General features: G+C 41.5%; 1 protein-coding gene across 2 annotated transcripts in view; it reads right to left on the reverse strand.

The window, feature by feature from the left end:
• Window positions 1-27,517, reverse strand: part of COP1 (COP1 E3 ubiquitin ligase) — a 114,885-nt gene that overhangs the window by 21,128 nt on the left and 66,240 nt on the right. For both annotated transcript variants that reach the window (XM_081949561.1, XM_081949562.1), the window contains exons 16-18: window positions 21,889-22,006; window positions 15,961-16,085; window positions 14,954-15,114 (exon numbers count right to left, since the gene is read on the reverse strand). In XM_081949561.1, coding sequence (XP_081805687.1) covers window positions 14,954-15,114; window positions 15,961-16,085; window positions 21,889-22,006 — 404 coding nt within the window. The remainder of the gene's footprint in view (window positions 1-14,953; window positions 15,115-15,960; window positions 16,086-21,888; window positions 22,007-27,517) is intronic.

Below are 27,517 nucleotides of genomic sequence, written 5' to 3' on the forward strand. Positions count from 1 at the left end.
ATTCTGGTAGCACACAGATGTCAGACAAGCTTTAAGTGAGAAAGTCTATTATACTCACTAATAAAAAGTTAATTACTTGAACATTTACCATCAACATACTTGCGGAATGCTATTTCTTAGTAACCTCACAAGTTTTGAATTCATAGGAACTGAATTGGGTATTCTATTATGAAGCAGAGCAGATGGGAAAGAAATGAAAATTTAAAAATAGTGTTAGAAATTGAAAGGGTTAGTAAAAATGTTTATGTGAAACACTGCACAAACAATCCACAATGCAGCTTCATAAGCATCACAAGAAAATACTGCCAAATTCTACAGCAGAATAGCTGGGTTTTAGTAAAGGTAAAGGATCCCCTCTCACATATGTGCTAGTCATTACTGACTCTAGGGGGCGGTGCTCGTCTCAGTTTCAAAGCCGAAGAGCCAATGCTGTCCAAAGACGTCTCTGTGGTCATGTGGCCGGCATGACTAAATGCCGAAGGTGCACGGAACTCTGTTACCTTCCCACCAAAGGTGGTTCTATTTTTCTACTTGCATTTTTATATGCTTTTGAACTGCTAGGTTAACAGAAGGTTAATCTCATCCATCTGCAGTCCAAATAAAAAAAAAAACCCTCTTTTTAATTTTTTTTGGGGAGAGAGATTTTATTCGGAGTCTAGAAAAGGGGCATGTAAGAAAACTGATGCAGAGGGATGTTGGTTCAGTTACGTCATTTCCTTTCAAACAGATATGCCTGATCAATTATGCCACAAACTAAGATTTTTCTGGGTGGTCAGTGCAACATGGCATGTATTAATTGTAAGTTATTTTTCCTTCAATTTGCCAAGCAGAAAACTAGAAAATTCCAAAATTTTTGAAACACACACCTGTAATCTAACAAGACAAGACAAGGCTAGAATCACAGTATTTTATTAAATTAGATTCTTGAAATGGAGTAAGATTGATAAATTATGAAGAACTCAAAACAACACTATTTTGACTTTATTACTAAAGATTATAGTTACTCATGCAATTTCTAGTTTATTGTGATATTCTAGAACAAATTTTTAAACTAATTTTCAACCAACCTCATTAACATCTATTTATATAGCATTAAGGTGTGCTGCAGTAGACAGCAAAAACATAATTATTTTCACTCTGAAAATTCTGATACCATTCATTTTTAGGGTATTCTTTCACCAATTTCACACATAAGAAAAATATTATGAAATGCTATTTGGTACTGCAGATACCATATAATGTAGAGCTGCATAGGAGAACACTCTTCAAAAGTAGATTATTGAACCTCAAAGAAACACAAGGCTAATAGTACAATGAATCATAAAGAATAATTAATGGTATCCAGGAATGTTGACTTTGTAATACTCTTGCATGAAGTGGAAACGTTTCCTGGATCAGATGCATGTATGTATGTATGTATGTATGTCAGTGGTGGGATTCGGCCAGTTCGCACCACTGCGGGAGAACCGGTTGTTAACTTTCTGAGCAGTTTGATGAACTGGTTGTTGGAAGAAATCATTAGGGCAGAGAACCCACCACTGATGTATGTATGTGTGTGTGTGTGTATGTATGTATGCATGCATGCATACATGGAAGGAAGGAAGGGAAGAAGGAAGGAAAACACATTCTAAATTCACTTTTTTTATTTTCTCTAAAAACTTTCAGAAGAAAGAAAGTGTCAAAACACTAAGGTTTTGAGTTGGCAAGTGTGCCACTAATAATAACAGCTTGACAGACTAATGTTGATCTCAAGAGTGTTACTGTTGAGGCGATAATAATGAGTAAAGGAGTTGCTAAACTGGCCACCTTTTCTAATTATTCATGTAAAATGATATTTGCGATGGTATCCTAGAATATAGCAGAAGTTGTAATGCAAATGCTTTTTATGCAAATGCAAATAAGCACAATTTACAATTACTTTACAAAACTGCTGTTTAAAAATCACTTAGTATGGAACAATTTGTTTCTAAAAATACATATGTCAGTTCATGCTAAATAAATGATAGCATTTCTAATCTTACTGTCAACCCTGAAGCCATTTGGAGCGTCTTCAGGGCTGCCACAGCAAGGCTGATTGGAGCTGTGGGAATGGGAGGGGGGAGTAGAGATAGCTGGGGACTTGTAGCCAAAATAAAATTCTTTCTCCTGGGAACCAAGGATGTTCTCACCAGGTGCTGGGGAGGTGTGGACTGAAACCAACTGGAGTTGGAACTGTGACATGGTTGGACCATGTGATGGATATGTGGACTGGAGGAAGAACTTTGATTTTTAATTTGGGTGGGGAAAACCTCGGAACCTTCAGAGTTGGGTTTTCACCAGATGTGCCAATATGCCTAATAAATTTGGACTTTGAAGAGCACCTTGGCCTCAGAGTTTTGATTGCATTGGGTCTGTTACTTGGAACCCTGACACTTACACATTTAAAACTAAGGTGGACTCTTCTACAATTGGAAATATTAGAGCTCAAACTAAGGAAGATAATCTGCTAGTCCTATAATTGAAAAAAATTAAAGATTGTGTTCATAGATAGCAGATTGTATAGAAACTGGACAAAAGAAATTATGTAAAATTAATGATTATAGAAGGAGATTAGAAATACGCATTTTTAAAATGTTTGAATTTACTTAGCATTTTATTCATAGTAAGTTTAATAATGATTGTCACCGACGTGCCGTTCACATTTCATTAATTGATTATTCCAAATTATTATTATTTAGCATATGCTGAGAACATGACAGTAGAGAAGTAAACATATATACACAGTCCATGTAATTATATATGAAATTTTATATGGGGGTAAGGCATTCCTTAACCTACACGTGCTCCCTGGGTGGTGTTAAATGGTTGGCAATGACCAGATGCAGCTATACAGTTGTTTTGGGCCTCACAGCCATTACAAACAGAAGTGCATAAAATCAAATTCTAAATAATTCAAAGGTGACACTGAAGTAGTTTCTGAAAATCATTTTAGGAATTTGTTCAGTTAATATAATAGTAAAAATGAATTGACATTCCCTATATTTAAAGAAAGAGTTTATTACTTCCTATTAAGGCACATGGTATACTGTTGTATACCATGTGCCTTTATGTTATCAAATTTCAGAGTAGATGAAATGGCTCTATATTAGCTGGGAGAAGTCAAAGAATGTTCCAGAATTCTTTCTTCTATATGGAGCTTAAGGTCGTAGGGAGGGGCAGGTGCGAGGACAGTTTAAGAGCACGTAGTCGGTTGGGAGACCGGGGTTTTTGGTCATTCCCGGTCGTTTGTACCAACCCCGGCATACTAGGTGGTCAGGATCTACAGACCCAAGGCCTGAGACTGCTGTTATGCAATGCGAGGTCCGTTGTCAATAAGGCCCCCCTCATCCACGATCTAATTTTGGAGGGGGACCCGGACCTCGCCGGAATAACCGAGACCTGGTTGGGCCACGAGGGAGGTCTACCCCTTGTGGAAATGTGCCCTCCAGGTTATCGAGCATTTCACCAGCCTCGGGCCCAGGGAAGGGGCGGTGGGGTAGCAGTGATTATCCGGGAAGACTTAGAGCCGAGAGAGTTCACTGTGCCGCAGACATCCGGGTGTGAGTCCCTCGTCGTGAGATGGGGCCCAGGGAGGCAGTTGGGCCTGCTGATAGTATACCTGGCTCCTCGCTATACTTCAGCGGCCCTGCCCGAACTCCTTGAGCTGATCTCATCGGTGGCGGTTGAGACCCCCAAACTTTTAGTGATGGGGGATTTTAATCTGCCGTCGATGGGAGAAGCGTCTGAGGGGGTTCGGGAGTTCATGGCTTCCATGACAGCCATGGACCTGACCCAGTTAATTCAGGGCCCTACTCATGAGGGAGGCCACACCCTGGACCTTGTTTTTGTCTCTGGCCAGTGGACGAGTGATCTGGGAATAGGGGATCTAGACACTATTCCCCTGTCATGGTCGGATCACTCACTTCTCCGGCTGGACTTCCCTGGTGCTACCCCCCGCCGCGAGGAGGCGGAACTGGAAGGTATTAGATGGTTCCGCCCCAAGCGCCTGATGGAACCGGATAGGTTCCAGACGGAACTTGGGCCACCTCCTGTGGACCTGACCCGCCCCCGAGTAGAGGACCTGGTAGTCGCATGGAATAGTGCGGCTACCGGGGCCCTAGACCGGGTGGCGCCTTTGCGGCCTCTCCTGCGGCGAAGAACCACCCTGGCACCTTGGTTTACCGAGGAGCTAAGGGTGATGAAATGCCACAAGAGACGCCTAGAGAGTCGTTGGAGATCCTCCCGTTCCGAATTTGACCGAGCACAGGCACGAGCTTATTTGAAGACGTACCTTGTGGCACTAAGAGCGGCCAAACGTCAACATTGCGCCGCTCTTATTGCGTCTGCAGATAACCGCCCTGCCGCCCTGTTTCGGGTGACCCGTTCCCTCTTGTTTGAGAGACCACGGGAAGCCCCTCTACAGGGTAGAGCAGAGGAGTTTGGGAATTATCTACAGGACAAAGTCGCTCAAATCCGGATGGGATGGACCCCTTTCAGTGGTTCAGTAGAGACGCCCGTTGCGAGTCTTGAGGGACCGCTTTGGGAGGAGTTTGACTCGGTTGCCATCGAGGATTTGGACAGGTTGCGTGGACGTCTGCGACCCACCACATGTTTATTGGACCCGTGTCCCTCCTGGCTTGTACTGGCATCCTGGGAGGTTACGCGCGACTGGCTCCTGGGCCTGGTGAACGCCTCGTTGGGTGAGGGGTCTCTACCGGCCGCCTTGAAAGAGGCGGTGGTGAGGCCCCTGCTCAAGAAGCCTTCCCTGGACCCAACGGACCTAGTCAATTATCGTCCAGTCTCCAACCTTCCTTTTTTAGCGAAGGTTGTAGAGAGTGTGGTAGCACAGCAGTTCCCACGTCACCTGGAGGAAAATGATTATCTAGACCCGCGCCAGTCCGGCTTCCGACCCGGGCACAGCACGGAGACGGCCTTGGTCGCATTGGTCGATGATCTCTGGAGGGCCAGAGATAGGGGTTGTTCCTCTATCCTGGTCCTATTAGATCTCTCGGCGGCGTTCGATACCATCGACCATGGTATCCTGTTGCACCGGCTAGAGGGGCTGGGAGTCAGAGGCACCGTTTTACGGTGGTTTGGCTCCTACCTCTCTGGTCGGACGCAACGTGTGTTGACAGGGGAGCAGAGTTCGACCCGGAGGCCACTCACATGTGGAGTGCCACAGGGATCGGTGCTCTCGCCCCTCCTGTTCAACACATATATGAAACCGCTGGGCGAGATCATCCGTGGTTTTGGAGTGGGATATCATCTGTATGCTGATGATACTCAGCTATACATTTCCACTCCGAACCACCCCAATGAGGCCGTCGAAATGATGTCCCGGTGCCTGGAGGCCGTACGGGTCTGGATGGATGGCAACCGACTAAAACTCAACCCTTCCAAGACGGAGTGGCTGTGGCTTCCGGCCTCCCGGTTCAACCAGGTGCTTCCATCTCTGGCCATCGGGGGCGTCCAACTAGCCCCCATGGAACAGGTGCGCAATTTGGGCGTCCTCCTGGATACCCGGCTGTCCATGGATAACCATGTAACAGCCGTGGCAAGGGGGGCGTTCCATCAGGTTCGCCTGATGCGCCAATTGCGCCCCTTATTGGACCGGGATGCCCTACGCACAGTCACCCATGCGCTAGTGACGTCTCGCCTGGATTACTGCAATGCTCTCTACATGGGGTTTCCCTTGAGATGCACTCGGAGACTACAGTTGGTCCAGAACGCGGCCGCGCGGGTGATTATGGGGAGGACCAGATACTCCCCTGTAACACCTCTCCTGCGCGAGCTGCACTGGCTGCCTGTGGTCTACCGAGTGCGTTTCAAGGTTTTGATTATGATCTTTAAAGCGCTCCATGGCACAGGGCCTAGTTATATGCAGGATCGCATCCTGCCCCACACATCCCTACGACCAATTCGCTCACACAGAGAGGGACTTCTCCGGGTGCCGTCCGCCAAACAGTGTCGGGGGGCGACACCCAGGAGCAGAGCCTTCTCTGTGATGGGCCCAGCCCTATGGAATGACCTCCCCCGTGACATCAGGATTACTTCCGATCTCCGCTCCTTCCGTGTACAGCTGAAGACCCACCTCTTTCAATTATCCGGCCTGGCTCAATCACAATCGTAATTTTCCCATTCCCCCAAACTGTTTTTTAAATTGTTCTTAAATATTAATTTTATTGGGTTTTTACAATTGGGGTATTTTAAAGTAGATTTTTAACTGTCTATTGTTGTAATTTGTTTCCTCCTCCGTGTATATGTATATGTGTTTGTATGTATGTACGTTTGGTGTTGTTATGTATTTTATGTTATATGCTCCATTGTACGCCGCCCCGAGTCCTACTTGGAAAGGGAGCGGCTAATAAATCCAAATTTATTATTATTATTATTATATATTAGTAAAGGGATGATCTGAGTCCAATATTTCACTATTGCTAAAGGCTTTCTGAAGCAGTAATATAGATGAAATGCAAGTCGTCTTTAAAATGTCACTCAACAGAAGTCAATAATCTGAAGAGAGATATTTTCCCCCCATTTACAATGTCTAATTTTTAATTAAATCAGTTTAAAAATTACTGCCATGGTGAATTTAGAATTTATAAAAAACCGTAACTATATCAATTACAGATAAGCAGTGTTCTTCTAGTTATGTCATCTGTTTCTCTCATGTTTGTTTCATCCGATTTCTACACTAATCTGTAGAATATATTCCATTCCTACATTATTTGTCTAAGAGTTGAGGATCAGATCACTTCATACTGATAATTACAAAGCGGGTTCCTCAAGTGTCAACAAATTCAAATTAGCCCCATTTCTCAATAAAATGCATCAAAGAGCAAATCAACATATAGGTATAAAATTACAGGAGATTTTTACCTAGTAGTACTGTTTTATATTCTCTTGAATATTCTAAAATATGGAACAGGGTAGTTTTTCACCTCTAGCTTTCTTAGCGTGCTTGTTAACAGAATACCTTTTCAGTGATGCAGAATAACTATGCAATTAAGAGAGCTTGATTTAAGTAAACCAATAATTCTGGCCTCTTCAGTAGAACTGAAATTTATGAGTTTTCCACAATTCCCTATTATCATTATTTCAGAGTTTCTTTCTGGGTTTCTCTCTGGTAAGGATTCTAGATATTTTTTGACTAATTTGCATTCTATTTTCTCTTATCTTCATTTCCAGATAGTTTTCCAAAACACTTAAATTCTACTTTCTTTCCAGGCTAACCTATTTAAAATATTACAATGAACATAGCGATTAAATGACTTCTTTTATAATGATGCTAATAAATTGAAGCTATGCATAATCTATGAAATCACATGGCTTATATATAATGCCTGTACTCTGAACAGCAAGAGCTAAAATAAGTTTTCTTACAATACACTTAGTTAATGCCTATGTGTTTTTTTTAAAAGCAACATCAGCAGAAACATAATAGGACCTTTGCTCAAATGTAATCCAATCTAATGCATTTGGAAACCCATATCCCAGCTCCAAGATGCACGATGACTGAGGTGTCCTTAGAGTCAGTCTTTAATTAGACTCCTGGTGATGGCCTGGATTTGATGCTACAATTTTCTTGGTAAATTTTGCAAACTTTTTGACAGATTGACTCAGCCAAGGTCACCCAAGCTGGCTTTTTGTGGAATATGGAACTAGATCTCATGGTCTACTTGTTCCTATCTGGTGCCTCATTACTATACCAAACTGGCTCTCTCACAATGGTATTGCTAAGTTTCATATTCTCTGTTTTCATTGTGGGTTTATGATTAAGTAATACGGGTAGTCCTCGGCATACAACCACTGGGGCAGCAAGCATTCCAAGTTATGGTGGGGTAACTGAATCATGGTTATTGGATGACTAGAACCCTTGGAGTTCTATTCATCCCAGCAACCCCACAATCATGCAATTCCAATCTAGGCATTTAACCAGTTTGCCCTTACAAATGGTTGCAGAACCTTTTGATCACGTGAATGCCATTTGCAACCTTCTCTGCTGACTTCCTCAGAAAGTCAATGGGGAAGCCAAAAGGGAAAGTCACAAGTCACTGCGATAAGTGCCCCCCACCGATGCTCTCTATGCTTATGATAGCCATTTGCACCCATCTATACATCCTTCCCAACCCTCAAAATACCTCTTGCATCCTTGCACACTCCACAACGCTTTCCTGACCTGCACCCTGCCTCTGTCACACTCTTGTGCACTTTCCTGGACCCATACCATGTTTCTTGCACACCATCTCTCAACTTCAATGCATACCTCATGTACTCCCTCTCTGACCTGGGATCCCTAGCACACACCCTCATATTATCCCTGACCATGCACCCCTCTTGCACATTTACTGGCCCAAACTGTATCATGACTCTTACATACAACCTAATTAACCCTCTCTGATCTTTCCCTATCCAGCAGCAGTCACTTATCTGTCTACAGCCCTGGGACTTGAACTTACTACAAGGTTGCCCAATGCCTTTGGTTGTGAGAAGTTGGCAAGAGGTTTCTTTGTCTAATCACCATGGGATTTGGTTAATGATGGCAGCTAGGACTAGGGATTGCTGTTACCACATTAGTGGTAGCATGACTACATCAGTTAGTGATGGAAATTCTGGTCCCAATTGCTTTACGGTCTATGTTGTTGGCATCCCTGGGATGTGTAATAAAATATTCAAGCTAATGATTGTGACGTGATTGAAGCCCTAAACCTTTGTCCCTTCATGCAAAATTAATGCAAAGCATGGGGTTTCTAGCTTCTTTTGACCTCCCTAGTGTCCCTGGAACTTTCTCCCCAAAACAATGCATGAGGAGTGTTAATCTTCTCAATAGTTTTCCAATATATTGCATGCCCCAATTGATTTAATTATTTTCATTATTTCCAATTATGAAATGCCAAACATAGGCCCTAGAAACACTCTTATTTTTGTTTAAAAAAATAGTGAATAATCGAATCAATACTTTGTTTGGAAAATGGAAAGATTGAGAGAACATAACTAGCCCCAAAGCATGATAAGCTTCCATGCCGGACGACAGACTTGAATCCAAGCTTTCGAAGACCTAGCCCAACACCTTCGCTATTATGGATCACTAATAGACTCTTTTTAAACACTGCTTGTGACCCCTTTATTTGCAGAAGACTGAAAATTACATTTGCTTTTGTTTTCTTTCATTACTAATTTGAAAGCTATTTTATTACCATGATCTGGGCAACAGTATAATTATCTTTCCCTACAGTGATTGTTTATGTATTTTTTAAAGAGTGGAGATTAGGAAATTACATTTTATCTTTTTTTAATGATTGGGTTATTTCTATTACTCCCGGGGTGGTGGTGGTGTTGAAATCTCTAGCTAAGATACCTCTATGCTACATGATATGTAGGTGATACTATAAAAGTGATTTCAACTTTTGCATTTTAACCTTTAATTGCTAGAAAGCAACCAAGAGTGTGAAAGCTCTATTTCTCTCACATACCAGGTGAAACATTCCAAAGATTGATAATGGCAGCAGGAACTACCAAGCCACTGTTCAAAGCATGAGGTCAGGTCAGTATGTGGAAACTCAGCCAGAAGAGGTTTTCACCTCCAGCTTCTACTCTGGTGCAACTCAGCATTAAAATGCAGACAAAAGTGAGTAATGATGTTGAAAGAGAAAACTAGTTGCTATAATTAAAGGGAATAACAGAGCACTGAAGTAACACAGCCATACTTCCTGAACAACATAAACCTGCAAAGATTGTTTTCTAATACAACCAGAAAGAAAATACAATATTCCATATGAAAATGGAAAAATAATAATTTCAGAGAAAGCTAAGAAAATGGATAGAAAACAAAGTATCCTCCCCAGTCCACTTACTAAAACATGATATTCAGAGCACAAGGTAAAATTGGTACTAACACAGAATTCTAAAATTTCATGAACTCAAATAAGCTTTGTTGCTACAGACTTATGACCCTAATTGAGCCCATGACTTGCTGTAGTCATAGGTCGAGGCATCCAGTTGTCCGGAAGTAATTTTCTTTACGTTTTTATGGTAGTTGTTAAGCGAATGTTTTTTATTTACAAACATGTAAAACACACACACAAAACTTAGACGTACACCACATTTACACAATACAATACGAATAGGAGCTTCCTGTTCTTTCTAATAGCAATTGCCAATCGATATCGCTCACCTTATATTATTTCCCCTTCTATTATATTTCATTTGTATTTCACCATTCTTAACCCTCTTTTTTTATTTAAACAAAGTTTTATTGGTTTTCAAGTATATAGGGAAGGGTAAATAGGTATACAATTTTTTTTGGCAGCTTTCATACTGCTGGTAGAGATCCCAGCACGATACTCATTTATATAACATTGTACAACAAATTTATAGAAGAAAACAGTGAACCAAATCTTACTCTATATTGTTAGTCTTGTGTTCTTACATGTTTCTCTTTGTCGTTTTCTAATATATCACTAACTGCTATTGTTCCGAATAATTTTATTTTTGAGATCTGAGCCTTTTCGATATTGCTTCTTCCTCCCTGTCGCTAGAGAGAGCCTCAGTGCCCCTCTCCTTCCTGTCTTGGATCTTACTGTCTTGTGTTTTACTGACTCTTTCACTACTCCCACTCAGTTCCTCCTCTGAGAGTGGAAAATTCTTTTTAATGAAGGCCTCCGCCTCCTGGACTGTATTGATTCTGATCCTATTTCCGTCCCAGAAGATTAACATCCCTTCCAGAATCAGCCATTTAAACCAGATCCCTTTTTCATATAATTTTTTTGCTAGGGAGGAAAATTTCCTCCTTCTATCTCTTATTTTTTTCGGGATCTGTTTGAGAATGGTGATCTCTTCACCCTTATATTTCAATGGTCCCTCCCTTTGGGTCGCAAGTACCTCTTCCCTTGTGGATCTCCTGACAAACTTAACATGTATCTCCCTCGGAACATTGTGTCTTCTAGCATATGCTGAATTTATTCTATATGCTAGATCCATATCCCACATTTGTTTTTTATCTCTCTTGAGATAGTCTGCTAGAATTGTACTCATAATATCTTTAAGGTTTTCATTCTCTGTTTCTGGTAAGTTCTGGAATCTAAGAAAAAAGGACTTTCTTTCAAATTCTACTTTTGTCTGAAAATTTTCCATATCTATGTTTCCCTTATGCATTGCTTTCACTTCTTCCCCCAGCCCCGCCATTCCGTCCTCTAACACCAAAATTTGTTGTGTATTTCCAGCTATATGTTCTTTAACCACTCTGAGTTCTTCTTTGATCTCAGCCCTCATTTCATTCTGTCCTTTCATAAGTTCTTTAAACATTTCCGTAACAGATAATTCCTTAGGATCTTCCCCAGCCACTGCTTTCTGCAACATTGACGATATCTTAGACTGTTGCATCGTGGGACTTGGGGCAGCTGATGAGGGGGCTGAGTGCGCTTTGCCGTAGGGGGTTTCCTTGCCGCCATTTGTTTAAGTTCAGAGATGCAAATCCTTGCCAAGGGAAGTGGTGTCAGAGGGTTTCACAGCTATGCTGGTCTCCAAAGGAAAACAATCGCAACGGCACCCAATTTGCAGTTCCAAGAGTAGAATACACCAAGATGAATACAGAGAAAAGTCAGCCAAAGATCAGAAGATCCATACACAGGAGGAAGTCCCAGTTTCCCCTTGGGAGAGTAAACAAGCAATCCACTTTTCTTTGTTCTCTCTTTGGGAGTAACTTCCGGGATCGGACGACGACGGACGTGTTTGTCCGCCGCTCGTCTCCCCGGGGGGTCCCTTAGGGGACACAGGAGCCCTTGTAGGGGGGTCCTGCCGAAGGGCGGCTGGCCGAGGCACCCCGCATGTGGCGGCAGCCAGCTGGGGTGCTTTTCGGCTTCGCCTAGGAGCTGGGGAGCGGAGGGGGGGGCGAGAGACAGCTTCGCACTGCCCGCCCTCTCGTCGGATGGCTCCGGAGGCTAAAAGAAAAGTTGGAGAAGTGCAGCTGGAGACTGAAGGTGGGGATCCTGACCGATGCTCTTAGAGGACTTAGGAGAAAAGCAACAATCACTTTGTGAGTCTTTTGTGTTTCTGTCCTTGAAGAGAGATTGGGGGGGGTTACCATTCCCCCTCCTCGGACTAAGCGGCTTTGAAAATGGATCCTCAGGAAGAGAGAGGTTAAAAGACTGATTTATTTGACTTTTAATTGAAAATGACTTTCACAATTGCTAGAAACGACTCTGAACTGTTGTTTTAAAACAAAAAACTTTTGGCAACTTCTTTCCCTGCGAAGGGGAGGGCCAAGATGGCGCTCGCCCCTCTTTCTTTGTCATTCTTAACCCTCTTATTTTACTCATCTGTCTGCTATATTGGCTGATTATCTCTAGTAAATTTAAACCACTTGGATACATGTATATTTGTTAATTCTCCTTAACTATTTTTGGGCTTCGTTGTCTTCCTTCATTGATCCTTGTTTCTTTCCTCCATCCACCTATACCATTTATCCCATATCTGGTAGTATTCTGTTTCTTTTTTTCCCTGGATTTCTTTTGTTAATTTGTCCATTTCAGCACAGTCCATAACCTTTCTTATTATTTCATCTTCGCTTGGAATTCATTTGTTTTTCCATTTCTGGGCAAAGGCAATCCTCGCCGCCGTAATTATATGTAATATTAAATACTGGAATTTTTTTTTGTATTTCGCAGTCATTATTCCTAATTTAAAAACTTCAGGTTTCCATTCTATTTTGACATCTGTTATTGCCTCTAGACATTTTTGATCCTTTTCCAAAAATTTTTAGCCTCCTCACAGGTCCACCATAAGTGGTAGTATGTTCCATGTATTGATTCACATTTCCAACATTTTGGGGAGGTATTTGTTGAGATTTTAGCTAACCTTGTTGGTGCCAGGTGCCATCTGTAAAACATTTTGTACTGGTTTTCCTTGTATGCAACTGATAGTGTCATTTTTAAGTTTGTTCTCCAACATTTTTCCCATTTATCTAATTCAATATTATATCCAAAGTTCTGTGCCCATTTTATCATTTGTTCTTTCATGATTTCCTCTTCCATTTTATGCTTCAGGAGAAATTTGTATATTCTCCCTATCATCTTTCTATCTGAGCTTTGAATTATTTTATCCAATTCGTGTGGTTCTGTTTTGATGTCATATAATTTAGCATCATTATTGTGTTTAGTTTTGATTTGCAAGTAGGTTAGCCAGTCAACTTTCATGTTTTGTTCTGCCAGTTCTTCAATTGTTTTTAAATTTCCCTGTCCGTCAATTAAGTCTCTGTTTTATTCATATCTATAAAATTTGGATGGATCGTCCTATCTGTTGGTGATAGTCAATTCGGGATTTTCACATAGTGGATTTTTTTTTTTTGAGCCAGTTTTGCAATAACACTCTTCTAATTAAATGTTTTTGAAAGTATTTGTGCATTTTATGTTTATCATCCCATGGGAATGTATGCCAGCCTGCTTGCAAATCATGGCCTTCTAAGGTCAAAATTCTTTTATTCTTTAGCTCTATCCAATCCTTCACCCATGTTATTGTTACTGCTAATGTGCATAATTCCCAATTTGGTAATGCTAAACCTTCCCTCTCCTTGCTGTCTTGAATTGACTTTAGTTTATTCCTCGCTTTTCATCCTTGTCAAATGAATCTAGCAGTTATTTTCTTTAATTCTTGAAAGTTTTACCTGGGTTAATAGGTGCGACTTGCAACAAGAATAAGATTCTTGGTAAAATATTCATTTTGACTGTGGCTATACGTCCCATTAGTGATAGCTGAATATTTTTCCAGCTTTCTAAATCTTTATTTGTGTCACTAGTCTATTATAACTATAGTCTTTAATTGTGGAACATTTTGCCGACACCCAGATCTCCAAGTATTTCACTTTCTTAGTTATTTGCATTCTAGTTGCTAATTCCAGTTCGAGTTCTTGCTTTTTTGTCATGTTTTTGGTTATCATTTTTGTTTTGCCTTTATTGGTTTTTAGTCCTGCCTCTTCGCCATATTCTTCTAATTTTTGAATTAATTTCAGATTGGGTTCTAATGGATCCTCTAGAACAAATACTAAGTCATCGGCATAGGCTTGGGACTTATATTCTTCATTTTTGAGCCTCAAACCGTTTATTCCCTGGTCCTTCCTAACGGTCCTTCCTTATCACCCCAGTGTCTTCAGAGTTTCCCCCTTAATCTGCCGGCCCCTTCAGGATCCACAGCGCTCAGAAATGAGCTCAAACGAAGACGTTAGAGTTAGACGTTATGAGAACTCCCGTTCCTCAGCTCCAAGCACGATGACATCACCATAGGAACTCCCCAAATGTGATGGTTTTTAACTGAACCCATTAATCTCAATGGACTTTTTTTTTTTTGCTGGAAACCAGCAAAAAGTACTGTGAATGAAGGTCATGTGACCAGACAACAATACAACCAATCATAAAGCTGACTTCTTAACATGCAGCCATGTGATTGAGGAGGGACAACAATTTACGATGGCTAGGGATGCTTAACAGGCATCTATTTGGGCTGAGAAAGCAATAAGAGGCATTATGTTTGCTAGGAGTAAAAGACTCCTAGCAAAGGTCATAGCTAAGAAGTTATCTATTCACTAAAACCACTATACAAAGAAAAAATTAAATACAATCTTTGTCGAAAGAGGAAAGCTACTGAATTCTGAAGTACAAAGCCTGATACAGGTCAAAGATAAGATTTGTTGCATAATAGTCCAGTGATATCTGTTTGGATAATCCATTAACATCTGCTTATATTCCTCTTTCTTCACTGGTAATTCTAAGTAGAAGTAGTTGTTATTATTCTAGAAAAAGCCTAATCTTGGCCATTTAAGGATCCAAAATGAAAACTTCCATTAATCTGACATGTTCACAACTAGACTGAGGTTGATCCAAATAAATGACCTGCAAATTATTTCGCTCCTTGGTAAGAAGAAAAAAATTAGCAAAATATTTACCCCATCTGGTAGTGCCCTCCAGCATACAGCACTGACAAATTCATTTGTGTCATCCTCCTTACGGTCTTTGTCCAAAACACTTTTGACAGTGTCAAATTTGAAGGTTAGCAGTGTCTTTGAGAGACCTTTATAGTACAGGTAAAGTGAATTATTTTCACTTCCTACAATCAAAAACAAAAATACAGGTTGATTTACAATATTTATTTCTGTCAGTTCCAGCTCAACCTAAATTTTCTACTAAAACTTTTCTACTGGTTAAAGTACAAAACTCTAATACAGGAGTTAGATTAATTATAACATGTATGATTTGATATAAGCAACTCATTCCAAGTATTCAATACTCAGAAAGTGAATGAAAGGTGGCAACTACCAAGGTTAATTCAATTTAAGAAGCATACATCTGAAACTGTAATGTTTGCAACTTTTTTGTGCAATAGCATGACTCCAGATTCCAGAAGATATTTTCTATGGTCTGTTTTAGAAGTTAGAGTTCAAGGAGAATGCTGAAATACCAAACAGGATTTAGAAGATAAGAAGAAATAAAAAGTTCAGCATATAGACCAAAGGAGATTACGCTGACGAACTGGAGATATTTTTCACTATGAAAAGACCAGTAAGCTATGTTATGGTACTAAGGTTATGTTATATTACCAACTGCAAAATTGAAAAATAGTTCTTTTCCTTGTCGTTTTGATTACTCTGTTTTTTCAGTTGGTTTGAACTATAATGATTTGGGATAAACAAACATTTTCTACGTATGTTCTCAAAGTTTTGAACCTCCTTCTTTTACATTTCTTGAAAACAGATGGGCAGGCAGCTGTTAGGCATATTTTTAAACATAAGTTTTTCTTTTTTATGAAGAAAAGGGATGGATCCATTCATGAGTTTGTTGATATTTCATAGTGTGTTCAATTTTATTGTAATATATTGTCATAAACTTGACATTGATAAATGCTTAAACTTGACAGTATATTTAAATTTCTTTGCTCAAACAGCTGTTTACTTACCACAGGCAATATAGTCTCCATTAGATGCCAAGCCTACAAAATTCTTCTCATTGATGTGACCCTTAAAAGAACGCAAACAATGTGGCTTCCCTACATTCCATAGCTTTAGTTGACTATCTGTTGACCTGAGGACAGAGATACAAATTTATAAATAAATTGGAAATTAGGAAAGACTCCCAGGTAGGCAAAATCAGCACAGTGTAAAACTTAAGTTAGGCAGAAAACAGATTTCTGGTACCATCTGTGTCTGGGATAATGCAAGCAGAGAGGGAAGCTGCATTTAACAGAAACCACTCCCTGGGTTCTGCAAAGGTTTGTTTTCCAAGCAAAAACAAGTCCTTTGGGAAGAGGTAAATAAAACTTGTTTCAAGTAAAGAAGTCAGCTTTAGTATTAATCGCCTTGTAACTTATTAAACGATACATATTTATAGAAAAATGAAAAGCCATGGAGAATCCCAAGATACATTTTCCTGTAAAACCATGTTGAATTTATTGAAATTTACATAACTTTACTCTTACATTTAATTCATTGAGGCTTATGCTGCTGGAATGAATCTCAAAGAATACCTATTATATAGAATCACAGAACTGTGGAATTGGAAGGGATGATAAGGATCATCTACTCCAACCTTCCTTAATGTGAGCAAAACCAATTAAACCATCCACAACTGACTAGACTCTTTTTAAAATTCCTAGAGTTAGTGAACCCAAATGTACATAGTACACTATTCCATTATTATACAGGTAGTCCCCAATGTATGACAAGTGGGATTGGAGTTTCCATCATTACACAAAATGGTCATAAAACACAATGCCATGTGACCACATCACTTAGCGACAGCAAACACAGCAGTCCAAGTTGCCTTTGTAACTCCATACACATGTTGTCGTTAAGCAAGAGAGATGCATCAGGGGTGAAGAGGAAGCCTTCAGAGGCCCAGTGCAAGCTGTGTGTAAATTGGGGTCCCGCTGCACTGCAGCATGAGTTTAGGGAGGCCATGGAAGGAGTAGGCTCTGACTCTTGAGTTTCTTAGTACACTATGACTATGGGGTTGCAAGAAGCCTCTGAGCTGCAATGCAGGATGAAGCCATAGCTGCCATTACTTCAGGGACTAGTTTAGATCCCTTCTTTCAGTGCTGCTGTAACTTTGAATAGTTACTAAACAAATGGTTATAAATCAAGCCAATAGCACTTAGACTTATTTACCGCTTCACAGTGCTTTCCAGTTCTCTCTAAGCCAGTGGGTCTCAACATTCCTAATGCCGCGTTCCTCATGTTGGGTGACCCCCCCAACCATAAAATTATTTTATGTTTTCTGTATTTTTTAAAAAAATATGTGTTTTGCAATGGTCTTAGGCGACCCCTGTGAAAGGGTCATTCGACCCCCAGGTTGAGAACCGCTGCTGTAAGCCGTTTACCCAGTCAACATATTGCCCCCAACAATTTGGGTCCTCATTTTACCAACCTCAGAATGATGGAAGACTGAGGCGACCTTGAGCTGGTGAGACTCAAGCTGCTGAATTGCTGAATTAGCCTGCAATACCACATTCACTGTACCACCATGACTACCTGTACAGATCTGAGCATCAGGCCATTTTTGCTTACAGTTAAGCAAAATCTAGATAGCTGAAACTTGTACCCATTATTTCTTGTTAGTTCTTATCATGTGCAGGAACCGGAAGCTAAGGGGATTTTTAGTAAAATGTTTTTTATCTTTTTTAGGGGGTTCCAGGGTGGGGGGGAGGGCTAATCAGACCGGGAGGAGAGCCAGCGCCAGACAGACAGGTGAGTCCAGGAAGGACGGGGATGCGGTGGAGGGGGGGAATATAAAGGTCACTAAAGCAGAGGGTTGTCCTATTACAACGGTCGCGGGGAGGAGGGGATGCGAGGACAGGATAAGATCCCAAGGTCGGTTGGGAGACCGTGGCTGCTGGTTACGCCCGGTCGCTTGTACCAACCCCTGCAGTCTAGGTGGACAGGTGCTACAGAGCCAGGGCCTGCGGCTGATGCTTTGCAATGCAAGGTCTGTCACCAACAAGGCCCCCCTCATTAATGAGTTGATCTCAGAGGGGGAGCTAGACCTTGCAGGGATAACGGAGACCTGGCTGGGCCACGAGGGTGGTTTACCCCTCGTGGAAATGTGCCCACCGGGTTTCCGTGCATTCCATCAGCCTCGGGCCCTGGGAAAGGGTGGTGGGGTGGCGGTGGTTATGCGGGAATGTTTAGAGCCGAGGGAGTTCACTGTCCCTCAGATACCCGGGTGTGAGTCCCTTGGTGTGAACTGGGGCCCAGGGAGGCAGTGGGGCTTGCTGATTGTATACTTGGCTCCTCGCTATGCATCAGCAGCCCTGCCCGAGCTCCTCGAGCTAATCTCAGCGACGGCAGTTGAGACTCCCAGACTTTTGGTCATGGGGGACTTCAACTTGCCGTCAACGGGAGCGGCTTCCGAGGTGGCTCGGGAGTTCATGGCTTCCATGACAGCCATGGACCTGACCCAATTAGTGCAGGGCCCCACTCACGAAGGGGGCCACACACTGGACCTCATTTTTGTATCTGAACAGTGGACGAGTGATCTGGGAATAGGGGATTTAGTCATCACGCCCCTGTCATGGTCAGACCACTCATCCCTCCGGCTGGACTTCCCTGGCGCTATCCCCCACCGCGAGGAGGCGGAACCAGACTCTATAAACTGGTACTGCCCCAGGCAGCTGATGGAATCTGATAGATTCCAGACGGAGCTTGGGCCAATACCTGTAGCCTTGTCCCGCTCCCGCTCCGAGGACCTAGTGACTGCCTGGAATAGGGCGACGACTGGGGCCTTGGACCGGGTTGCGCCTTTGCGACCTCTCCTGCGGCATCGACCCACCCGGGCTCCTTGGTTTACTGAGGAGCTTAGGGTGATGAAGTGCCACAGGAGACGTCTAGAGAGCAGGTGGAGGTCCTCACGCTCCGAATCTGACCGAACACAGGTAAGAGCCTATTTGCGGACTTACCTTGTGGCAATAAGAGCGGCCAAACGTAGACATTGTGCTGCTCTTATTGCGTCCGCGGATAACCGCCCTGCCCCCGTTTAGGGTGACCCGCTCCCTTTTATCGCAGGGGGCGCGGGAGACACCCTTACAGGGTAGAGCAGAGGAGTTTGGAGAATATCTTCAGGACAAAATCGATCAGATCCGGAGCGGGTGGACCTCCGTCAGTGGACCAGACGAGCCGCCAACAGCGAGTCTTGAGAGACCATTCTGGGAGGAGTTTGACTCTGTTGCCCCCGAGGATTTGGACAGGTTGCGTGGACGGCTGCGACCCACCACATGTTTAACGGACCCGTGCCCCTCCTGGCTGGTACTGGCAGCCTGGGAGGTGACCCGAGGCTGGCTCCTGGGCCTGGTGAACGCCTCATTGGGTGAGGGATACTTACCAACCGCCTTGAAAGAGGCGGTGGTGAGACCCTTGCTCAAGAGACCTTCGCTCGACCCAATGGAGCTAGCTAATTATCGTCCAGTCTCCAACCTCCCCTTCTTGGCGAAGGTTGTTGAGAATGTGGTGGCGCAGCAATTTCCACGACACCTAGACGAATCCGACTATCTAGACCCACGCCAGTCCGGCTTCCGACCCGGGCACAGCACTGAGACAGCCTTGGTCGCGTTGGTTAATGATCTCTGGAGGGCCAGAGATAGGGGTTGTTCCTCTATCCTGGTCCTATTAGACCTCTCGGCGGCTTTTGATACCATCGACCATGGTATCCTATTGCGCCGGTTGGAGGGGATGGGAGTCGGAGGCACCGTTTTGCGGTGGTTCGGCTCCTACCTCTCCGACCGGAAGCAATGTGTGTTGACAGGGGGGCAGAGGTCGTCCCTGAGGCCACTCACTTGTGGGGTGCCACAGGGGTCGGTCCTCTCGCCTCTCCTGTTCAACGCATATGTGAAGCCGCTGGGTGAGATCATCCGTGGTTTTGGGGTTGAGTACCATCTTTACGCTGATGATACTCAGCTGTACATTTCAACCCCAAACCACCCCAACGAGGCTGTCGAAGTGATGTCCCGGTGTTTGGAAGCCGTCGGGGTCTGGATGGGGGACAACAGACTCAAACTCAACCCCTCCAAGACCGAGTGGCTGTGGGTACCGGCACCTCGGTTCAGCCAGCTGACTCCATCGCTGGCCATAGGGGGCGAACAACTGTCCCCCGTGGAGCGGGCGCGCAATTTGGGCGTCCTCCTCGATGCCCGGCTGTCAATGGAGGACCATGTGGCAGCCGTGGCAAGGGGGGCGTTCCACCAGGTCCGCCTGGTGCGCCAATTGCGCCCCCTACTGGACCGGAGTACCCTGCGCACGGTCACTCATGCGCTGGTGACATCTCGCCTGGACTACTGCAATGCCCTCTACATGGGGCTTCCCTTGGGACGCATCCGGAGACTGCAGCTAGTTCAGAACGCAGCCGCGCGGGTTATTATGGGAAGTACACGTTACTCCCACGTAACACCTCTCCTGCGCGAGTTGCACTGGCTACCTATGGCCTTTCGGGTGCGTTTCAAGGTATTGATCACCATCTTTAAAGCGCTCCATGGCATAGGACCTAGTTATCTGCAGGATCGCATCCTACCACAGACGTCCCTGCGACCTATCCGCTCACACAGGGAGGGGCTCCTCCTGGTGCCGTCTGCTAGGCAATGCCAGCGGGCGACACCTAGGAGTAGATCCTTCTCTGTGATGGGCCCAACCCTCTGGAATGACCTCCCCCCAGACATTCGAACTACCACCGACCTCCGTTCCTTCCGGCAAAAGTTAAAGACTCACCTATTTCAATCAGCTGGCCTGGCACTTTCTTAGTTTTACCTCCCGGGGATTTATTTTATTTTAATTGGGTTTGGGGTTTTAATTGGGATGTTTTTAGGATTAGAATATATTTATTTCTTAGTACAGCCTATCTCCCCCTCCAAATGTATCTTAAATGTATTTTATTATTATGACTGATTTTATTTGTATTGACTGTACACCGCCCCGAGTCCCTTTCTGGGAGAGGGGCGGTCTAAAAATCTAAGAAATAAATAAATAAATAGAAATAAATCATCCCTATGAGCGAGCTTGGTGTAGTGATTAAAGCCCCAAGGTAGAAACCAAAAAGCCGTGAGTTCTAATCCTGCCATAAGTACAAATCAGCTGGGTGACCTTTAGCCAATCACTCTCAGCCCTAGAAAGCAGGCAATGGCAAAATAGAAAAAAAAAGTCTTATTGCTTCCATTCATGTACATAAAAACTGATATGCCTCTCTTCAATCTTCTGAACTAACAAAAGTTAAAATAAAGAATAAGGTTTTGCCTGGAGTGTTTTTAAATTCCAAACGTAGTTTAATCATTACATAAATTGCCTTTTGCTAATTGTTTACTCCTTAATTTGATCGAACGATTGCTGCCTAAGTCTCCAAAGTTCAACTCGTCAATTGCAGCAAATCTCAGGTTGCATGTTACCACATGAGGGCACTCCTGCAATTCTTAGAACATCGGCAAGTAAAAAAAATCTACCTTTTAGAAAAATAATGGAATCAAATATTGCCTCTTTTTCACTGATTACTATACTAAAGAGAAACGTTAATTTAAGTCTTCACAGACCTAAGTATTTATTTCAGTATGTTGCTGGCAACTCCTAGAAGTGTGGCTGAACAGACGAGAACTAAACAAAACAAAAAACTACTAGTTATATACCTCTATCTTTCTCAGTTTCTTCAGCACTAATGAGACACTCTGGATCCAAAAGAAGTGAGAAAGAGTTTTCTATTTTTGTTCTAATAAAAGTACTAGAATATGCTGTGCAAGTTGACAGTTCACACAAACACATAGTATGAGCCTACAATCTTGCTCATAAGCTGTGCAAAATACTGATTTTCTGAAATTCACCAAGAATCAAAACGTGTAGAAGCTTTTTACAATACTCACGCAGAGACTATTTCTTCTCCACTAACAAACTTTGCATATGAAACAGCTTTGCGGTGTCCTTTGAAGACCATAATGGGCTGTTTAGTGTTCCGAAGATCATAGTAGTGGACACAGTGATCTTGGGAGAAATGTGGGGGAAAAACCCAAATATATTAGTCAAGTCAAAATCGAAAATAATGTAAAGACAGACTGAACATAAGGTTACATAGATTGGGGGAGGAGGTGTTTATTTCCCATTTATTGTAATTATCAAGCAAGACAAGTTTCTAATTTTTCCTCCTAATTAAAAGAAAGAACATCTCCTTCACATAAAAGAAAAAAATATTGCTGCTGCCAGCATTCTTTTTAAATCACTGCTGTCTGTCTTGCAAAGTAATCCAAATAGAAAGTATGCTCAGATGAACTAATTCTATTTTAGTGTAAGGTGACATTAATAGAATCTTGCAAATCTGGATGTAAATTTTTCCACTGTCACATTTATAGCCCAAGAAATTAGGTGTGGTCCCTTCTGAGTCATTTGCCACACCAGATACCTTCTGTGGGCTAGGACACCTCTTCTCTTACTGTTACCCCGACTATCCCTTTCCTGTTTCCCAAGATCATTCACATGTAACATTACATCTGTCATGAGTTAAATGCTGCTTGGCACCTTCAAATTTAAAGTCCTCCATCATGCCCCTGCTTAAATCCCATGGATTTCAATCCTAGGCAGGATTTTGACCCCTAGAAATGACTATTTCTGCTCAGAAACTGTGCTTCCCTATTCAACATGCCCTGATTTGGAAGAGAATCACCTTGCTAGGAGCTGGAACTGCCACAAATAAGTATTGTAGGTCAACTGGATATTTCTGCTACAGTGCAAAGAAGAGATACTTGACCAGTTTGATCAATCTTAGTTTATTTGAGACACCTAATTTCTCAGGATGCTTCCATGTAATAAATTCTATCTATTATGCTAGTTGTTCAAATTTGATCAGCAGTAATGCTATACAGTACATTCTCGAGTTATGATCAAAATGGAGCCTGCCTATTACAGTTGTAAGTCAAAATGGTCATAAAATGGGTTGATCATGCGACCAACCTGACTTTACAATTTTGTTTTAGAGCGTTCATTAAGCAAATCCATTGTTTGCTGGCACAGTTTTGCTGAAACCATGAAAGTGCTAGTTTTCAGCAAAAACATTGTAAAACATGTCACATCACCACGGAATGTTGCAATCCACCATAAATGCAGCAATGTTGCTGAATGTCCAAAATGCGGTCATGTGTCCATGGGAGAGGAGGGACCCCTGGAATTTCTTATCTGGCTCCTAAGGCTCTTTTTCGGGTAAGTTGTAACTTAAAATAGTAGCTAAATTACATGTCATAAGTTGAAAACTACTTGAATTACGCAACATAGCACTGCATAATGAAATGGGTCTCCTCAATCAGCAAGAGTATTCTAAAACTATTCTGTGAATTTGTAACTGATCTACAGATTCAGACAAAAGCATTGGCATAGGAGTTTTTGTGGAAGTGTTCAATGTTTTATGTAGCTGGCCAAAGTGGACTATAGATCATTTCAGCCTCAACAAAACTATCTGTCTAATATTTATTAAAGTCACTCTTATGTTGTAGTTACAAGAGAATAAAATGAACATTTCTCTGGAAAAAAAGTTTTAATAACATTTAAATGCAAAATAAAGTATTTGCTAACTGATGCTTTCTTTTCAGCTAAAAAGCTAGAATCTATGTTAACAGCCACATTTTAAATGATATGGACAATATATTAATCTATGGCAGGAAGAATGACAAGTATGGGCAATAAATGAAGCAAGCCAAAACATCTGCTTGCAGCTTTGAATTCTTCTTCCAAATATTGTAATAAACAACTGTATCTTGATGGCATATGGCTCCAGCCAAGCATATGTAGCATATGCTATCAATCAGCTCCTGTTCTGATTAATATCTGAATGGCTATTATGCTCTTAAATTAGTCGCTCAATAATTTATTATTTTACAATGTAGTCTCCATGCCCAATTGAGCTGTCATTATTTTTTTTAATCCATCCAAACTTGCCATTTTTGACATCAGGATTAATGCCCATCACATTAAATAGTGCTTGAACAGTGTGACATGTTTCGTAATTAAACATTTTATCAGACTCATTATATTTATTTGTTATATTTCTATCCTGCCTTTTTCTCCAAGTGCTAAAAACAACACATATGCCATTCTCCACTCACAATTTTTCCTCATAACCACCTACTAAAATAGGGTGCACAGGGAGACTGTGTGTACATGATTGGCTCAAAATTATCTAGTGAATTTGTATGGCTGAGAGAGGGAATTAGAAGTTGAGTCTCCTTGATGACAGTTAAATACTTCAATACAATATCTACACTAACTCACAACAGATCATATGAACCTTTGGCTGAAAACGATAAAAGTGTGATCTACTAAACAAAATTATTGTTTTTACTGTAAGTAAGAAATATAAAAATATCAGGTACTCTAGTCACTGCAGAAGCTTCTCAAAATGATTTATGATGGTATTGTCACAGCTAATACTGTTTAGGGCCTTTCTATTCCTTTTGGACTATAGATTTAAGATGCTCTAAAAATTGAGATAATTCCAGTAATATCAAGAATCAAGAGCATACAAGGAAACAGTGATAAATGCTTTTTAATCTTCATTCTTTAGTCTCCTTGCCACAGTAGTGTAGAACGATGGCTCAAACAACTTTCAACCCAGTCAATATTCTTTTTAATCTAGATCACAGGCAGAAAATACTTTCAGGGTAGGAAACAAGCTAAATATTTTGAGGAATATTAAATCAATGTTTATATTAGCTAGTCTAGGAACATAACAAAGATTGATATAATTTCATCTACATCCTAAATTTCAGATTTTACATATTTCAATGGTTAACTTTTTATTTGATGCGAAAAATTTAAAAAGACAACTCTTATGTGACAAAGACATTATAGAATTTGAAAGCTTGGAAGACAACCAAATTGAGATTACCACAATAGGACTATAAAAGTCAAACCAAGAAAAGGATCTGGACAAGGAATAGCTGCAAGAAGAAATCCTGAATGAAGTCAAACCTCTTTATGGAATTTACAAAGTAGGCTGCTGAAACCTTTGAAGCCTTCTTTTGAAAGTCAAAAAATTGAGGAAATATCAAATCCCATGATGCTATTGTAATGTTTAAAGGTCAAGATTGTGAAGAGCAAAAAGAGGAATACAAAGCTACGTTATCTGATATTTGTTCAACATTTCTGGTAAACACTAACCAGGACTAAAAAGATGACAATTTGTGGCTTGCTAGGTTAGGCTATGGGAAGATTTTTTTCATTTGTAATTTTAAAAGAGAGTGAAAAACTTACTATATTAGCTTATGCTCGATGTGATGAAGATTGGAAGCCAATCTTTATTATTCTTTATTATTGCCATCTGTTTTCTTTTTCTTTACCCTTTTACTTTTTTCGTTTTTCTCCCCTCGTACCTTCTAAATGTTTTTTTACTTTTCTTTTTCCTTGTAGTTGAATTTGTAATAGTTTTTACTACGTTTACTAAAAAATTCAATAACATTATTTTTAAAAAGCAGGAAAAAAATTGTTAAAATGCAAGGAGGGGAAACTAGAGGGGAACAAATGTTTTTTCACTGCTTTAACCTATTCTAGATCCCCTCCAAGTACTGTATAATCTACAGAATTAGTTTATTAGTATTAATACTATTATCTATTTTAGATGGGTTGTTTTTTCTATTTATCTTTTGTGAGACAAAGATTTAACTCTGCAATCAAACTTCTTACAATACTGCACTCCATCAGCTGTTTACTATATTATTTTTAAATGGATGTCTAATACCACCATTTATCTGCAAGGTAGACCAAAAGGTAGCCTAAAAGTGAACGCCAGGCAGGCTTTTAAACTTTTGAATTAAACAGTTTCCATATAGCTTGAGGTTACAGATGACATTCATCAAGTGATGGAAAGTAAACTTCACACATCAGGGAATTTTTATATGTATGTATGTATGTATGTATGTATGTATGTATGTATGTATGTATGTATGTATGTATGTATAGTTGCAAGAAAAAGTATGTGAACCCCTTGGGATTACGTGGAGTTTTGCATGAATTGGTCATAAAATGTGCTCTGAACTTCATCTAAGTCACAACAATAGAAAAACACAGTCTGCTGAAAATAATACTACACAAACATTAGATGTTGCAATGGTTTAATTGAACATAACATGTAAACATTCACAGTGCAGGGAGGAAAACGTATGTGAGCCCCTAGCCTAATGACTTGTTTGTTTGTTTTGTTTGTTTATTTGGATTTATATGCCAAGAGCTTCTCCAAGAGCTAATTGGAGCCAGGAGTGAGCCAACCTTGACTCCAATCAGTGTGATGATATTGGATGTGTTGCTGACAGCTGTCCTGCCCTTTAAAAACACACACCTGTTTTGGGTTTACTGGTTTCAAGAAGCACTGTCCGATGTGAACCATGCCTCGCAGAAAAGAGCTCTCAGAAGACCTACGATCAAGAATTGTTGACTTGCATGAAGCTGGAAAGGGTTACAAAAGTATCTCCAAAAGCCTTGATGTTCATGTGTCCACGGTAAGACAGACTGTCTACAAATGGGAGAAAGTTTAGCACTGTTGCTACTCTCCCTAGGCGTGGTTGTCCTGTAAAAATGACTGCAAGAGCACAGCACAGAATGCTTCATGAGGTAAAGAAGAATCCTAGAGTGTCAGCTAAAGACCTACAGAAATCTCTGGCACATGCTAACATTTTTGTTGACACATCTACAATAAGGAAAATATTAAACAAGAATGGAGTACATGAAAGGACACCACGGAGGAAGCCATTGCTGTCCAAAAAAAATATTGCAGCACGTTTGAAGCTTGCAAAAGAGCACCTGGATGTTCCACAGCATTACTGGCAAAATATACTGTGGACAAATGAAACCAAAATTGAGTTGTTTGGCAAAAACACACAACACTATGTGTGGAGAAAAAAAGGCACAGCACACCAACATCAAAACCTCAACCCCACTGTAAAACATGGCGGAGGGAGCATCATGGTTTGGGGCTGCTTTGCTGCCTCAGGGCCTGGACGGATTGTTGTCATTGATGGGAAAATGAATTCCAGAGTTTATCAAGACATTTTGCAGGAAAACGTACGACCATCTGTCCACCAACTGAAGCTCCACAGAGGATGGGTGATGCAACAGGACAATGACCCAAAGCATACAAGTCATTCAACAACAAAATGGCTTCAACAGCACAGAATACGCCTTCTGGAGTGGCCCAGTCAGAGTCCTGACCTCAACCCGATTGAAATGCTGTGGCATGACTTTAAGAGACCAGACATCCCAAGAATATTGCTACACTGAAACAGTTTTGTGAAGAGGAGTGGTCCAAAATTACTCCAGATTGTTGTGCAGGTCTGATCTGCAACTACAGGAAATGTTTGGTTGAGGTTATTGCTGTCAAAGGAGGGTCAACCAGTTATTACATCCAACAGTTCACATACTTTTTCCTCCCTGCACTGTGAATGTTTACATGTTATGTTCAATTAAACCATGGCAACATCTAATGTTTGTGTAGTATTATTTTCAGCAGACCGTGTT

The sequence above is a fragment of the Natrix helvetica genome (assembly GCF_964273705.1).
Source record: "Natrix helvetica genome assembly, chromosome: 3".
Taxonomy (NCBI): Eukaryota; Metazoa; Chordata; class Lepidosauria; order Squamata; family Natricidae; genus Natrix; species Natrix helvetica.